The sequence below is a fragment of the Arvicanthis niloticus genome, chromosome 5 (genome assembly GCF_011762505.2).
Source record: "Arvicanthis niloticus isolate mArvNil1 chromosome 5, mArvNil1.pat.X, whole genome shotgun sequence".
NCBI classification, from domain to species: domain Eukaryota; kingdom Metazoa; phylum Chordata; class Mammalia; order Rodentia; family Muridae; genus Arvicanthis; species Arvicanthis niloticus.
Genome location: NC_047662.1, coordinates 23,970,716 through 23,987,285, shown reverse-complemented (window position 1 = coordinate 23,987,285; position 16,570 = coordinate 23,970,716). Strand labels below are relative to the sequence as shown.

Below are 16,570 nucleotides of genomic sequence, written 5' to 3'. Positions count from 1 at the left end.
CTAACTGGGAATGGTGTGAGCTTTTGAAAGCACAAAGTCAGCTTCTTATGATACCACCACGGAGGCCAAACTTTGTAAGTATTCAAATATACTAGCCTATAGAGACCATTCTTACCCAGCCCACACCACAGCTAAGAGCTCCCGTGGACTGTAGTAACTGGAATGCACATCTGCAGCCTCAGTACTCAAGCACTACAGCATCTACACTGATGCGACCGACCACTGACGGGCAGGTGGCATTTGTAGGGAGGAAAGACTGGGGTACTGTTAAATTTCATTATGTCACATAGAGTGGCCATGTGGTTTAATGCCCACAAATCATTTGTTTGAGGAATTTCCACTTAATATGTTGCATGGTGGTTAAAACCTTGGCAGTGGAGACTAACCGACAAGGTTTGTACTTGTGTGATGCTTACTCTCCCCAGGTTATCCAGTCTTGGCACCTGCTGCTTACTATGACCAAACTGGTGCCCTTGTGGTGAATGCAGGGGCGAGAAATGGCCTCGGAGCTCCAGTTCGGCTTGTTGCTCCAGCCCCAGTCATCATTAGCTCCTCAGCTGCACAAGCAGGTGAGCCTTGTTTGGGAGGACTCTAGTGAGGGAGCTAAAGGGGAAGGGTGGTTGACAGTGAGAGCCTTCAGATAGGCTCAAATGGTCCTGGGGAGTTTGGTTTTTTAAGCTCTTCTCATGAGCTTTTTTTGTTGTTGTTTTGCTTTTTAAATGAGAGTCAGCACACACTTCTGATTCCAGTTCTTGGGAGGCAGAGGCAGGGGGATTTCTTGAGTTCATATTCCATACCAGTCAGGGTTACATGATGCAATTCTATCCCTAAGTCAGCGTAGGCCTGGGTGGCAGATGAGAGTAGAGGGCTCTTGTGCATGTTAAAGAAGAGGTTAGCGTAGGATAGAAGGACTTAAATATATGCACAGAATGGTTCTGTGGAAAAAGTCTCATGTGGGAGTAGGTATAGAATTTGGGATTTTTAGGAAGTTGTTGTATTTAATGGATGTATATAATGCTTGAGCCACTTTTAAACTGGAGCCACTTTAAATCTGCTTCTAGCATAGGGAGCTTGTTGCATGGAGTTTTTACTTCAAGTCCACAACAGTGAAAGCTTCAGATGAAGGCATCAAAATGGATTTGTACAGTTCTTTATAATGTCTGTGTCAGCTTTGAAAAGATAATGTAGCATTAAAAGAATTTTTTTTTAAAGCAGATACAGTACAGTCTGGGTATGTGGCTAGCGCCTTTGTCAGCTTAATGCTGTGCTTTCTTTCTCACAGCGGTGGCTGCGGCTGCGGCTTCAGCAAATGGAGCAGCCGGTGGTCTTGCTGGAACTACAAATGGACCATTTCGACCTTTGGGCACCCAGCAGCCCCAGCCCCAGCCTCAGCAGCAGCCCAGTAACAATCTGGCTTCCAGCTCTTTCTATGGCAACAACTCTCTGAGCAGTAACTCCCAGAGCAGCTCCCTCTTCTCTCAGGGCTCTGCCCAGCCTGCCAACACGTCCTTGGGATTCGGAAGCAGCAGTTCCCTTGGTGCCACCCTGGGATCGGCCCTTGGAGGGTTTGGAACAGCAGGTACAAGTTAGGTTGAGAGGCTGTTAAAAGGAATTTGAAAGATTTATAATCTTTCTGGAACCCTGACAGTGCATGACACCCTGCACAGATATCACAGGCAGATGCCAAGTCCCTGGCAGTCTAGCCAGCCCACCTAACCTTTGAGATGTTGGATTATAGAAATCAAGTTATGCAGCCAGGGCCTCTTTCAGGTCCATGTTTGTCTTGCTCCTTACTTATGTTCACTTTGTCAGTTTGTTTCAGGCGTTGAAAACTAAAGAGAGGTTCTTCAGGCATTAGGGAGCTTGTGGAGGGGACTCTAGCAATGTAGATGTTAGGAATCACAGAAGGTTGCAGCCTGAGTGCTCCACATTCAGACCTGTGCCTGGGGCTTGGCTTGAACATCTTAAACAGTTAGGCATTTTATCCAGTGTTTTGAACAGCGGTAAGGGAGATGCTATGGAACATTGGGAGGAAGGATGCTAGACCAAAATATTTGTTTTGATGGGAGAAGAATGAAAGAATGTAGTCTGTGGACAGTGGGATACGTGGAATGGTTATCATCAGTGTGATTTCAGAACAGAATGGCATGTCTGAGAGAAGGTGTACTAAATCAGAGTTGTAGGATAGCAGTAGCTCCCAAAGATGACAGGCCTGCATTAGAAAGTTCTGTGTAGCGGCCAGTGCCCCGCTTACACATTTTTCCCCCCTGTATTCCATTTTTTCTGCTAGAACCTTTCAGCTGATGGAAGGTCATTTTCTTGTAGGTCATTTCCTTTCACTTTACCATAGCTCATTTGGCCATCAGGGTTTTTTAACCTGTCCCCATCCCATTCTGTCTGTGACACTAAAGGAAGGTAAATTTGCCATATTTGTGTGATGGCCTGAATAGCTCTGTTACCCCAAGCCATGTCCTCTTTATGACTTTAGCTGCCCCTAGAACTGCTACATTAACAGTTAGGCTGTCTCTGCTGACACATTTGCGGTGGTAAGGAGTCTGGATCAAAGTGTTAGGAACAGGCCACTGGGCTTGTTCTTCAAAGAACAGGCCTGTTCTTATCTGCATTGTTTTAATTCCATTTTAGTTGCAAACTCCAACACTGGCAGTGGCTCCCGCCGTGACTCCCTGACTGGCAGCAGTGACCTTTATAAGAGGACATCGAGCAGCTTGGCCCCCATTGGACACAGTTTTTATAACAGCCTTAGCTTTTCCTCCTCTCCTGGACCCGTGGGCATGCCTCTCCCTAGTCAGGGACCAGGACATTCACAGACACCACCTCCTTCCCTCTCTTCACATGGATCCTCTTCAAGCTTAAACCTGGGTAAGAACCATTACTCTAACACCACCTTGAACGCTAGAAATCTCTTGCCACTGATGACATTTCAAGTACTTTGCATAAGCAAAGGACAGTCCCTTTATCCTAGAAGTGTCCTGGTGTTCTGTGCCTTTGATAAATTCCTCAAGTTGCTCAGGTTGAACCTGTAGCTTCATAGTTGGGGATTGCCTAGCATCTGGATACACCCTGTGTATTCATTCCATCCTCAGTGTGAACATTTACTCTTGGGCAAACACAGTAAAAGTCATTGCAGGGAGGCAAAAGGACACAGAGGAAGAATAGTTACTAACGTAGCTCCTGTGATGACAGCACTCTGAACATATTGCTAAGTTTCTTTGTAGGTATCCCCCCCACCCCCTTTGTATAAAAGTAGCTTCACAAAGCATTTTATTGAACTTTTTTGCCAGATTTTAAAGTATTAATAAGTACTTTAAAAAATCCAGATCTATATAGTCTGTTAATAACTAGACAAAGGTCCCAAACATCAGGCTTTAAGAATAATAGGAAAATTAACAGTTATAGCATTGGGCAGGGATGCAGAGTTCTTACCTAGAAACAAGGCGTGCCTCTCCCTCCCTCTTGTTGTCTCTCAGGTATGGATTTCAAGGTACTGATTTACTTCCCAGATGGGGAAAGTTGAATTAGAGAAGTGGAGAGCACATTTTATGAGCAAATGGCGAGGTGAGAGTGTTGTTATTTTTGTTGTGGTAGCTTTAAATGAGAGTGTCCTGAACAAACCAGCAAGAATGCACTTGCTAGAAGATTCTGCCATTGCCTAACATGTTTAAATGTGGCTTCAGGGACTTGGCAGTGATGATTCAATAGAAGTGAATAGCATAGCATGATCTCATTTGGAAAGATATTTATGCAAACCAAGAAAAGTTTGATAAAGTCTACAGTAAATAGTTATTTTAGAACAGAGTTTGAAGGCAAGTGATACATGCAGTGTGTGTGCATGGGCATGTGTGTGCATGCACACATGTGTTTTCTGAAGTGGAGAAAACTTGGAAGAACGTTCTTACTGGCTGACCACAATGACTAGATGAGTGGGTGGGGTATGTTGTGAGCAATGTTTTCTCTCCTTAGAAAGCCTGGCTGCAGTGTAGGCTCAGGGGGGTGGTAGGCTCGCAGGAGGACTGAAGAGCCACTGTCCTGCACTACCCTCCTCACATTAACACTCACTTTCTGCGTCTGATTTGAACAAAATTTTTTAAAATTCTAAATCTTGCATTTCTAATGTATAACCATTTTATATGATGTACCCAGTATATCTTTAGAGCCAACACATTGTACCTAAATATATAAAGTTTTGCTGAGTTAGTTGTTTGTGTTGTGTTATTGTTGTTGGCTTATTTTGTCATTGTTTTGATTTTTTTTTTTTAATGTGTTTGAGTGTTTTACCTGCTTGTGCACCATATATGTTTCTGGTGTCCAAAGAGGCTAAAAGAGGTGAACAGATCCCCTGTAGCTGGAGGTACAAACGGTTGTGAGCCACTGTGCAGGTTCTGGGAGTCCATCCTGGAGCTTCTGCACGAGCAGCCCGTGTTCTTTATCTGCTGAGTCATCTCCAGCCCAGCTATCTTCTAATTAAATTAGTTACAAAAAATACATGGTAGCTAGACGGAGCCTGTTTCTAGAGTTTGACTCTTGCAGTCCATGCAGTGGCTCTGGGTTTGCACTAGATCTGAAAGTGCTGGTGCAGGAGGCCCTTCTTCTTTGAGTCTATGTGCAGTCTCTGTGAGACGCCCGTAATCACCATGCATTAGAGGATTCTAAGAAAGCAGTTGATCTGCTTCATACTTAATACTATGTGCCTAAGAGCCCTCAGTGACTTTTCATTACTGTTTGTTTCCGTTCTCAATTCAACAACTAAAGATTCATTTGTTTTATTTTATGCATATGAGTATACTGTAGTTGTCTTTCGACACACCAGAAAAGGGCATCAGAACCCATTACAGATGGTTGTAAGCCACCATGTGGTTGCTGGGAATTGAACTCAGGACCTCTAGAGGAGCAGTCAGTGCTCTTAACCACTGAGCCATCTCTACAGTCCTCAATTCAACAATTAAAACTTCTAGTTTTTACTGTAAAATTTACCTCATTTGATGTAATCTGTTGGATAAGTTTTATTGGCTGTAAGTTGTGTAGCTGTCAAGGTAAATCTTGTATAATGTTCACAATCTCTCATACCCATCTGCACTTTATTCTCAACTGCAGTTAATAATGATGTATTTAATTTGCATTTTATTTTCTCTTAATATTTGTCTATGATACATTATATGCCAGTAGGTAGTTCCTTCTGATTGAACAATTCCGTGAGCTTAGTTATTACCTTTTGTCTGTTCACTCATACCTCATGGGCATTTGTTTCTGATTGGACTGTTACTTGTACTACAGCTGTGAACTCCCACAACCCCCAACAGGGTCTCCCTTTGTAGCCCCGGCTGTCCTGGAACTCCCACTGTAGACCAGACCAGGCTAGGCTTGGAAGCAGAGATTCGCCCACCTCTGCCTCCTGAGTGCTGGGATTAAAGGCATGTGCCTCTACTGCCTGGCTTTTAGCTATGAACATTTTAATGCAAGTGTTTCTGTAGGTGGGTGTATTTGTGTGTTAGCTTTATGATCTGCCTTTATTTTTGTTGAGCTAGGGTCTGGCTATGTAGTCCTGCCTGGCCTGGAACTCACAGATCTGCCTGCCTCTGATTTGAGATAGCTCTTTGAGTGGACAAGGAATGATTTTGTTTTCCATTTCATTCCTAACTTGGTGATTGAAAGCATTTTGGGAGAGGGTTGAGACAAAGTATTATCTATAGTCTAGGCTGCTTTCAAACTGTAGTCCTCCTGTTCCATCCTCCCAGGTACTAGTTTTGTATGCCTGGTCTAGGGCTTTGACTTATGTGCTTTTTTAGCCTCTAGTTATCTTTGAAATTTCCCCTCATGTGTTTTGCTCATTTAAAACTTTGGGTTACTTGAGTTATAGGAAAGAGATCTTTGTGTTCTCATCTTTCTATTTTAAAATCAGTGTCCTTAAAGTGTGTCAGGTTTTAATTTTGATGAGGTTCACCTCACTGAATTTTTGGTTATGTAGGAAATATTCCTATCTTCTAAAGTTTTACTTTTTCTACTTTTTTTATGTTGTTTTTTTTTTCTTTTAAGATGCATTGTTTTGTAATTATAAATTGTGTGTGTGTATACGTACATACGTACGTACGTACGTATGTATGTGAGTGTGTGAGTTTGTGCACTTGAATGCAGGCACCTTCAGAGTCCAGAGTCTTTGGATCTGTGGAGCTCTAGTTGTGAGATACATGCTGGGAACCAAACTTGTCCTCTGGAAGAGTAGTAGTGAGTGCTTTATTCCAAAATTTTATTGTTTTAACTCCTAAACTTATGTATTCATTTTGAGCTAACGTTTTCATCTTGTGGATTAGGATTCATCTTGACACATGGCTGTCTAGTTTGTTCCTGCACTTTTTTTTTCTAGCAAAGTTTTATAGTTTTCAATGTGTGGTTTATGTGCTACTGTGAGTGGGATTGCATTCTAGTTTAGGGTTGTTCATTTTGTTATTGAAATACTACTGAGTTTTGTATACTGATTGTGACGGTTTGTATATGCTTGGCCCAGGGAGTGGCACTATTAAAAGGTGTGGCCCTCTTGGAGTAGGTGTGTTACTGTGGGTTTGGACTATATATAAGACCCTCATCCTAGCTGCCTGGAACTCAGTCTTCCTCTAGCAGTCTTCAGATGAAGATGTAGAGCTCTCAGCTCCTCCTGCACCATGCCTGCATGGATGCTGCCATGCTTCTGCCTTGAAGATAATGGACTGAACCTCTGAACCTGTAAACCAATTAAATGTATAAGAATTGCCTTGGTCATGGTGCCTGTTCACAGCAGTAAAACCCTAAGACACTGATCTTATCCAGAAAACTCATTTTTTTTTTTTGTTTATTCTAATGGTCTTAGGTAAATTTCCTAGGATTTCTATATAACAGAACAGAGAGGAGCATATATTTTGGCTGTGTCCGATTCCTGGGGATAGTGTTTGTTCATTTGCTCTCGAGTTTGTTGACAGTTGGTTATTGTGGTGGACCTTAATGAGGATAAGAAGGCTTCCCACTATCACAAGTTGAGGTGTGTGTGTTTGTTTGTTTATTGTGGATGGGTTTTGATATTGTCAAGTACTTTCTATTTTTGTTGATCATGGTAGGACTCAATTTTGTGAAGATTTTGTTGAGTTATATGCCTGTATTAGTGATATATAGGTATTGTTCTTTTGAATTTTGTGTTACATGCCTGTTTTCAGGGTGCTGTTGACCTATTGTAAGTATCCCAGTCTCCATAGTTTCTGGAAGTTGTGTAATACAGGTGTTATTTCTCCTTTATTCACTTGCAAATTCACCAGTAAAAAACATCTGTAAGGTTTTTAATTACTTTCTTTTATGTCTGGGAGTTTTATGCATGGTTTTAGGTTTTTATCTGTCTGTCATCCCCTCCTCCCTTTCCTATTCCCCTTTTGATTTTCAAGACAGGGTTTCTCTGTGTAGTTCTGGCTGTATTGATAAGGCAGGCCTTGAAATCAGAGATCCACCTGTCTCCGGCTCCCAAGCGCTGGATTAAAGGTGTGCTTTAATTCACCACCACTTGTCGTCATTACTACCATTGGTTTTTGTTTTATTTTCTGAGATAGGGTCTTTCTTACTCTGGCTTTCCTCGAACTCACTGTGTAGACTGTGTAGACTAGGCTTGGATGTGACACTGCCAGCTGGCATGTTTTGTGTTTCTTAAGTCAGGTTCAGTAATGGTGATTGGGCTCTCCAGATTTGTTTATTTCATCTTCATTTATAATACAGTTAGGGCTGGTCCCGTAGCTCAGCTGGTACAGCTCTTGCCATGCCAACCTGGTGACCTCTTTTGGTTGCCCAGGACGGTTACCACATGAAGGTGATACTAACTCAAGGGAGTTGTCTTTAGACCTCCACTGGCATCACCCTTCCTCCAGTCTCTTCTTCACACTGTACATGTACACACATACACACACACACATACATACATTATATGCAAACACATGCACAAGCCTGGGAAAGACATACAGAAAGAAGTCTAAGCAGCCATTCCTTCTGTAGTCCAGCTGTTGTTATAGGGCTCCTCTGCAGTGTGCACTAGCTGGAGCCCGTGGATGCACACTTATGCGTAAAGGAGCTCTCTGAGGAAAGGTGTGAGGGCTGATGTTCCCTCTGTTGTGGCTGTTTCAGAAGTCTGATGTTAGTTCTGTCTGCCCTGCTTACCCACGCATCTGTTCTGTGACCATCATGTTCCTGTTTCCTGGTTTGTTTCTCCATGCATATGGTTTTCTGCAGTTCCTAGGTTGTGCCTTAGAAAACTCTTGAGAATCAGAAGTTGCTGAGAGAATTTGCTTGGCTTGTACACAGTCTGCAGCCCTCAGGCTTCTTGAACTCGGGTGAGTTGTGCCTGTTCCCACCTCCACACTCTAGTCATCCTGACTCCATTCAAGGTGAAAAGGTTCTACTGCCTACCATTTAGGGGTTTTGTTTTCTTGTTGAGACAGAGTTTTTCTTTGTAGACCAGGCTGGCCTCAAACTCAGAGATCTACGTGCCTCTGCCTGAGCCTCGCTAGGGCTACAGGGATTGAGAGCCACAGTTGGAGATGATTTACTTTTTCTTAGTACATAGAAAGAAGTCTTTTTCTGCCTGAACTTTATCCAGGTTGGACAAAAGCAACACAGAAGCAGGAGTCTCTCCCTGGGCCCTATACTGCCTGGACACATTTTAATGTACTAAGTTTTCTTTAATTTAGGACTACTGAGACATGTTTAGGTATCACTGAACACTGTAGCCCTTATTAAATGTTGGAGGTCAGGGTGTAGCCAGTGGTTGAGTTTTTGCCTAGCATGAATGTCCAAGCTTCAGTCCTCACCATGGGGGAGACGGGGCGGGGGCGGGGGGGTGTGGAGATGATGGTGCCAGGACACCACACCTTTCAGTAGCTATGGCATAATATAAGTAGACCCTGTAAGCCCTTCATTTCTGTGGAATGCTGCTTCAAGACACTGTCCAAATGCTACAAAAAAAGGGAGAGTTTAGTCAGCTTTTAAAAACCCCTGTTAATTGTCTCTTTCACAAAAGGCTTTTGGACGTCTGGTAGACTGCTAGGAACTGGATGGTTAACAGCTGCTTCCCAGGTTCCTAATCCGAGAGTGATTTGGTCAGTAAATACTGAAAATCTGTTTGCTAGATGGTCTTTTCAGAAAGGACCAGAGAACTTCAGTCTTAGGAAAACTTGACCTGTTAGTTTAATGTATAGATAAATCCGTACAAAATTCATCTGTGAATTGTCAGATTAGTTATCTGAGAAAGGTTTTCTCTTTCAGAGATTGTATGTACTTTTTTTTTTTTCTAGTAATAAAAGAGCCAGTATGTCAAAACTTGGGCATAAATGTATAAATGTATAACCTATGGGCATATTAGCTATCGTTCCCTCCAGCCCTCTGAATTATGTCTTAGTGTATTTTTGGCCACAGTAACAAAGTCTCGCTGATGTTAGCTTCAGCAGCACTGCACTTAGTAGTGCCTGCACCACGGAACTGACAAGTGTAGGGCAGTGTTCAGGGTTAGTTTGTTCCGTCATTGACTTAGTTGCCAAAGGCCTGGCTTCCTTTCAGCATACCTTCTGCCTTTTTCAGTGACCCGCAGGCACAGTGCCTGGCTTGACTTCAGAAGCTGTCTGTGTTTGTGCTGGTCCTTCTTGGTCATGTTTGTTGTAAGTACCACATCTGCAGTGCCTGCTGTCCCACTGACCTTGTGACCATTTCTTTGTCTTCTCTCCAAACAGAGAAGAACAAGGTTTCTTACTGTCAAAGAGCAGTCATTAGGCTGCTCTTTTCTTTTTGAACAAGTCCACTTGTATTTAAAAGTACTGTCCATGTGAGAGTTAGCGCACCCTGAAGAATGAGGAAAGTTGATGTAACTGAGCTCGAACGAACACAGGGCATATGATGCTTTGGGCCTAAGGCTTGGCTTTCTTCTCTTCTGGTTGTTAGAACTATGCATTGCATTTTTGGATGACCATTTTTTTTCCTATGAGGTAAATGTACCTGTGAAGAACTAGCTGTAGCTGTTCACTGACTATTCTCCACAGTGTAATATTGAGTTGTTGTTATTGTTCTGTCACTATGAGAACTACACTTTGGAAGTTGGGTTCTGGAATTTGTGAAAAAAGCCAAGCAAGGTATCTTTCTGTGGTTGCCATGCCAAGTTGTATCCAGAGCACACAGAGATGGAAGGAAGCTTTGTGTGTGGCGTTGTCCCTGGATTGGAGTTGCTGTTCATCAAGGACTTTGTGGTTGATATGCTGTTTCTCAATACTTAGCTGTTTTAGGTTGGTTTATATATAGTGATTGGAGAGAAACACCCTGGTGCTGGAGTGCACTTCAGTGGTAGAGCTTTTGAGTAGCATCTGTTAACCTACTATGCACCTTTACTCTGTGCATGCCTGTGTTTTGCCAGGTGGAGCCCAGTGCCATACCTATGTTAGGCACAAACTCTACCATTGCCCTGCACCCTAGCCCAGGCCTGCTTTTTGTTAAGCCTTTTTGGTCGTGATACCATGTTACTGCTTAGGGACGCATATTTATAACATAGTCGCCAGTCAGAGCAGCAGTACACTGGGGTGTTTGAAGGGTGTTACTGCTATATCACACGCTTTATCTTATAGAAAATGGTAAGAATTGTCTGTTGATGAGGACCTTAAACCTACATCTGCCTTGGAATTATTCCTTCATTAAAAAGCTTTCCAGGAATTTTCTGTATAAATTAGGATGTCTTGATTTCGTTCCCTCTCCTTATAGCACCAGGACATTCCCAAGCACGTACTGTATCCACAGCCTTGTTTGTACTGATTTCAAAGGGTGGGCTTCAGCTGGGAGGGAAGTTACTTAGGAATGGAATGAGTCCCTGTAGTGCTGGAGTGGACAAGCTCAAGCCTCAGTATGTGTGCTTTGTATTTTCTGAATCCTTACTGTAGGTGCTATGCCTCATTTTATTTATTAAGGAAATACAATGTATTGCTCCATTCTTTTTACTGGTTGGTTTTGTTTTCTCCTTTTTAGGTAGTATTGAGGGTTGAACCTACTAGCTAGGTCTTGACACATGCTACCAAGTGCTTTATCTTTGAGCTGTAGCTCCAGCTGTATGGCACCAATTTTGTTAGCAGTAGTTTGCTAGTAGTGGTTAAAACAAACAAAGAAAGAAAGAAACCCAAAATAAATACTTATTTTTTAATTTCTGTGCAAATGTTTCCTCCAGATTGGTGTGTGAGCCTTAGAAAGCCATGATAGTGGGGAGAATGGCCTGCTCATGGCACAGTGCCATAGGAGAAGAGCGATGGCAAGGCTTGTGAAGGTGGAGGAATGGTGCAGATGGTGCAGGAATGTGGAGGTGGTTCAGTGGTGCTTTTTCCTCCTAGATGAGGTTCCCTAAGCGTGGACTCAAGTCTTTTTGTTCTATAACCAACAGGAGGACTCACAAACGGCAGTGGAAGATACATCTCTGCTGCTCCCGGTGCCGAAGCCAAGTACCGCAGTGCAAGCAGTGCCTCCAGCCTTTTCAGCCCCAGCAGCACCCTTTTCTCTTCCTCTCGTTTGAGATATGGAATGTCTGATGTTATGCCCTCTGGCAGGAGCAGACTTCTGGAAGATTTTCGAAACAACCGGTACCCTAACTTACAACTGCGGGAGATTGCTGGGCATATAATGGAATTTTCTCAAGACCAGCATGGTTCTAGGTAAGGACCTGACTTTGGCCCCCAGCATAACTGAAGTCTGTGCCTTGGATTCCATGCCTCAGATAGGTATATACCACACCACAGAGACACACCTGCATTTTTGTGATTCACAGTGTGCCTCTGCTGTGCCTCCCTCCCAGTGTTTGTTTCAGGGGGATTTGGGCATGGGGATCATTAGATGGCCACATGTTTAAAATGGCTCTTAGTGGTCTGGACCATGGTCTTCATGATTAACTTTTTTATCTTCATGAGCAAGTGCTTTGTGTTTCTACTCCACAAGAATCTCTTAAAATGCTGTTTGTTTGCTACTGGCTATGGTTGCATATAACCTTTAATTCCAGTACCCAAGAGACAGAGACAGAGGGGTTGCTGTAAGTTCAGACATCTTGTTGTACACTAGTTACATCCATCTCTATGCATGAAGAAGTAGTCTTCCCAGGAAGTCCTCTGCACAGGTCAGCACTCTAAGGCCTCTTATGGAGGAGACACTGATTCGGCATTGTGGGTCCCCAGTTCCCAGGAGTACAAAGGTCTAGCACTTGCTCTCATTCCTCTCGTTCCAGAGGGGTGCACTGGGCCTAGGGACCCAGCGAGGTGAGACAAGGTCACTCATCTTCTGTCCCATTTCTATTGTGGTTTTCCTAGTGTGCAGGGAAACCCTAATGGTCTCCCTGCTTCTGGTGCTTGTGTTGCTGCCTTCCCTGAGGAATGGAGGCCGGGTGCAGAGACAGCAAGGGTTTTCCTGAAGCTGTCAAGCAGGAAGCACTATTTCAGAAGCTAATGAATGACTTTCTTTACAGATATGGGTTATAGAATTGGGGTAAGGGCCATAAGTTTCTGATGAAGGACAGCTATCTCAGCACTTGAGGAAGCAGAGGCAAGATGATCTTTCTTATGTTCGAGGCCAGCCTGGTCTACATAGTGAGACCCTAAAAACACAAGCAAAATAAAACGAAACCCAGTGCATTTATTGGGCTTATGGGCCAAATGTTGCAGAACTTATCTATCAAGTGATACCCTCACATCTTTGCAAGTCTTCTCTGTGTGTGGTTTCATTGCCCCTTCACTCTCTTCTTCAGATTCATTCAGCTGAAACTAGAGCGTGCCACAGCAGCTGAGCGCCAGCTTGTCTTCAATGAAATCCTCCAGGCTGCGTACCAACTTATGGTGGATGTGTTTGGAAATTACGTCATTCAGAAGTTCTTTGAAGTATGTCTTTGTTTTTATTTACACTTTGACTTTGAGAATCTTCAGAGCATTTGCTTTTCATTGGCTTTTTGGAGCACAACAGCTCATTTCAGCCTTTAAAATGAAGTGTTAGGGTCTCTGGAAAAGAAGTGTTCAGTGTTTCTCCAGTTCCTTACTGGCCGCCATTGTGCTCATCGGTGTGATAGATGCTCTGGGAGTATGGTGTGATAGCTGCCTCTACTAGAGACCCAGCCCAGAATATAGACCAGACTGGGCTTCAACTCACAGAGACCCACCTGTCTCTGCCTCTGCCTCTGTCTTCCACTGGTCTTCCAAGATTAAAGGCATGTACCACCTTGCTTGGGGTATTAAAAGAGATTGTTTTTTTAAAAAAAATAATGTTAATATATGGGGGGTGGGAGGTTCCCTGAGGAGGCCTGAGACATAAGATCTCTTGAAGCTGGAACCAAGTGGTTGTGAGCTACATGAGGGTACTGGAAATCAAACTCCTTTGGAAAAGTGGCACTGTTGAACCCCGATCTGCCGCCTCTGCGGTCCAGATGGTCACATGGGTAGTTTGACAGTGTTACAGCAGCAGGAGTGTGGAAATGAGAAACAATGAAAGATGCCTAAGGAGTTGACTGTACCCCAGCTTCAGCTTTTCCACCGTGGCCTGAGACGGTGTGGGACGGCCTTTGCCTTCTCGCCTTTTTTTTTACCCATTAACTTGATTGTTTGGGATGAATATTGTGATGAATATTGTCTACTCCATCTAATAAGCTTAAATTTCAAAGACTTGGATTTTTATTAACATTTATAATAATGTTATTGGCATTGCTTACTGTCAGCAGCTTCACGCTGCTGGATGACAGACACACTGAGAAAAGGATCGGGTCTGGGGACAGTTGCCAGAACTCTGGGCCTATCTGCTAACGTCTGCAGATTTCTCATGGACTCTTCGTTGTGTGAAGACTTTACCTGTCCACTTCCTCACAGACACTCAGTTGTTCAGTCCTCCCCGTACTAAGAAACTGGCAGCTGTGCCTCTCTGATTTTCTCTTCACTGCCATTATGTCACTGAGTTAGGGCGCTGTGCTGCTGGCGTGCGTGTAGTCCTGTGATTTAGAGGAAGCCAGAGAACGTTCCTAGACCCATGGGTGGAATAAGGTTTGGACAGTCCCATGATGGTTGTATTCAAATGACTACAAAAAGCCAAGGTTGAAAAATGACTTTTGAGAACTTTAACTCTGTGCAGTGTCACCTTTCACGTTCCCGTTAGTATCAGCAGTCCTTGAAAGACACTAATTCATACGAGGGTCGTGTGCACTTCACACTTGGCAGAATCACTTGGGTGAAAGGCTTGCAAACCACAGATTTTGCACATGTCTGCCTATGCAACACAATTAACTACGTCACTCCTACATGTATGGAGCCTTGAACAGTCCCATCCCTGCTGCTGGCTCAGAATAACAGGCCTCTGGATCCCTCCCTTCCGAAATGACTGTTAATGCTTTAATTCTTCAGGGCACTTTAAGGGCACAACACAGATTAAGGATAACTTTGTTTTCTCTGGTCTTTCTCTTTTACTTAAGTAATGGTGTCTCTCATACATTGTGTCTAGTTTGGCAGCCATGAACAGAAGCTGGCTTTGGCAGAACGGATTCGAGGCCACGTCCTATCATTGGCGCTGCAGATGTATGGCTGCCGAGTCATCCAGAAAGCTCTGGAATTTATTCCCTCAGACCAGCAGGTAATTGTAAGTTTCCTTTTCACTTTTCTCTTGGTGTTTCTCTGTGGTTCGTACAGTGAACATTGAAGACTGTCAATATGGAGATTCTTTGCTGAATAATGGTTGTGCTTATGGCTTCCCATCGGCAGAGCAAGTAGGAATTGCCTGGTTAGTTTACAAGATTCTAGTGGATCAGATGGTCCATAAGTGGCACCAAGCATTCCAGTAAACCTGGACTGTGATTCAGCCCACATACCATCTTCTTTCACTCTTCCTCTTGTTCACTGGTCACATGCTGAAGCCTGCTTGCTGTGTGTGTGTCAGTGGTGGGCAGCATGGACATGACGAAGGCCTGGTCCCTGCCATTGGCCCACATTGTGATGTACAGGAGCAGTGGAAAACAATGCTGCGGGGGGGGGGGGGGGGGCTCACCCCCTCCATTGCAGAGTCAAGGCTGGGGAGAGTTAGACAGGAGAAAGGGAATGGAGGCCCAAGCAGCTAGTTGTTGTAAGTAGGGGTTGATGGGGAGTCACCCAAGAGGTCCACAGGTAGGGAAGGTACACCACAGCTATTTGTGCCAGGTGTCGCCAGGGCCTCTGGCCGGCACTCCTCAGCCTTGGTGCCCTGAGCTCCCTCAGCCTTCTCAGCGGAGGGGTTGCTATTGTCTGGCGATGATGACCTACTTGCCCTCACTGAGGACAAAGTTCGATAATGAGACTCTTAGTTATGGACTCGTTCTGAGCCAGACAGGATCCCACCAGCTCTGATACAGACCCATTCCACTACCAGCCAGTGTGCAGATGGTGTCAATTGAAGGCTAGTGGAGCCTGGAGCACGTGAGGCTGAGTCCCATAGCTAGGTGTCTGAAGATGCTGTGAAGGTGGGTGTGGTTAGTGACAGACCTCTGGGCCAGATATGCAGAACAGATAAGAAAGCACTGTCTAGCTGAGTGTGAATGTACACAGTGGAATCCCAGCATATTGGGAGCCAGATGCTTGAGAGTTGCCTCAACTTTAAAGCCACCTATAGGAAGCTAGATAGGCAGACCTGAGGCTGGCATTTGTTATTTATTGTCATCTGTCATTCACTCACACATTATGAGTTTTAATAATGTCAGGGTTTTGTGACTCAGTGAATTATCTTTAATTCTGTTGCCCCCCCCCCCAATCGTGGAAACTTCTTTCTCTTCCATCATGACAGCCACTTACCAAAAGAAACCAACAGGGCTAGAGAGATGGCGTAGCAGTTAAGAACATTGGCTGATCTTCCAGAGGTCCTGAGTTCAATTCCCAATTCCCAGCAACCACATGGAGGCTCACAACCATCTGATGCCCTCTTCTGGTGTATCTGATGAGTGTACTCCCATACATACAATAAATAAATTTTAAAAAAGAAACAGTGTACTCCCATACATACAATAAATAAATTTTAAAAAAGAAAAAGAAGTGAGCTGCTCTGACCCTTTGATTATTGTCCCCTCTTCCCCTTCCTCACTGAGCAGTCATTTTGCCAGCTTTCCACCTTTTCCTGTCTTTCCCAGGAGTTGTTGCTTTTCTTCTCTTTTCTCCTCTGATTCTTCTTCTTTCCACTTTTGTGGCAGTGCTGGGGTTGAAGCTAGGGTTTTATATAGATTGGATAACTGCCCACCACTGGCCTTGAAAGATTTCTGCCTAGGTTGGCCTCTTGAGGAGCTGGGGTGCTGGGTTTGTGCCACCAGGCAGAGTTCTTATATTTGCCCTTTCTCTAGCCCTGTTTGTTTGTGCTGCCTTGTTCTGTCTGAGTTTGGACTACTTTTCTGCTGTGGACTATGGTTTATTTTAGTAGATGAGGTTTTTCGGTTCTGTGAGTATGTATCCCTGGCCAAAAATAAGGTTCTTCTCTGGCATTGTGTTAGTAAATGCTTTTTTTGACTAAGCCATTGTGATCATGAATGTCTTCTATTAGGTAATAATATCTC

General features: G+C 43.9%; 1 protein-coding gene and 1 non-coding gene across 30 annotated transcripts in view; both read left to right on the top strand.

Annotated features, from left to right (window-relative positions):
- Positions 1-16,570, top strand: part of Pum1 (pumilio RNA binding family member 1) — a 113,409-nt gene that overhangs the window by 84,413 nt on the left and 12,426 nt on the right. For 15 of the 29 annotated variants that reach the window (XM_034501738.2, XM_034501754.2, XM_076934121.1 and 12 more), the window contains 6 exons: positions 426-569; positions 1,283-1,579; positions 2,644-2,880; positions 11,429-11,696; positions 12,776-12,905; positions 14,506-14,640. In XM_034501738.2, the coding sequence (XP_034357629.1) occupies positions 426-569; positions 1,283-1,579; positions 2,644-2,880; positions 11,429-11,696; positions 12,776-12,905; positions 14,506-14,640 (1,211 nt within the window). The remainder of the gene's footprint in view (positions 1-425; positions 570-1,282; positions 1,580-2,643; positions 2,881-11,428; positions 11,697-12,775; positions 12,906-14,505; positions 14,641-16,570) is intronic. The other 14 variants (XM_034501755.2, XM_034501751.2, XM_076934115.1 and 11 more) reach the window with 3 other exon arrangements.
- LOC117709676 (small nucleolar RNA SNORD103/SNORD85) lies at positions 15,278-15,360 on the top strand. Its single transcript, XR_004606922.1, has one exon. It is a non-coding gene; the product is annotated as a small nucleolar RNA SNORD103/SNORD85 (small nucleolar RNA).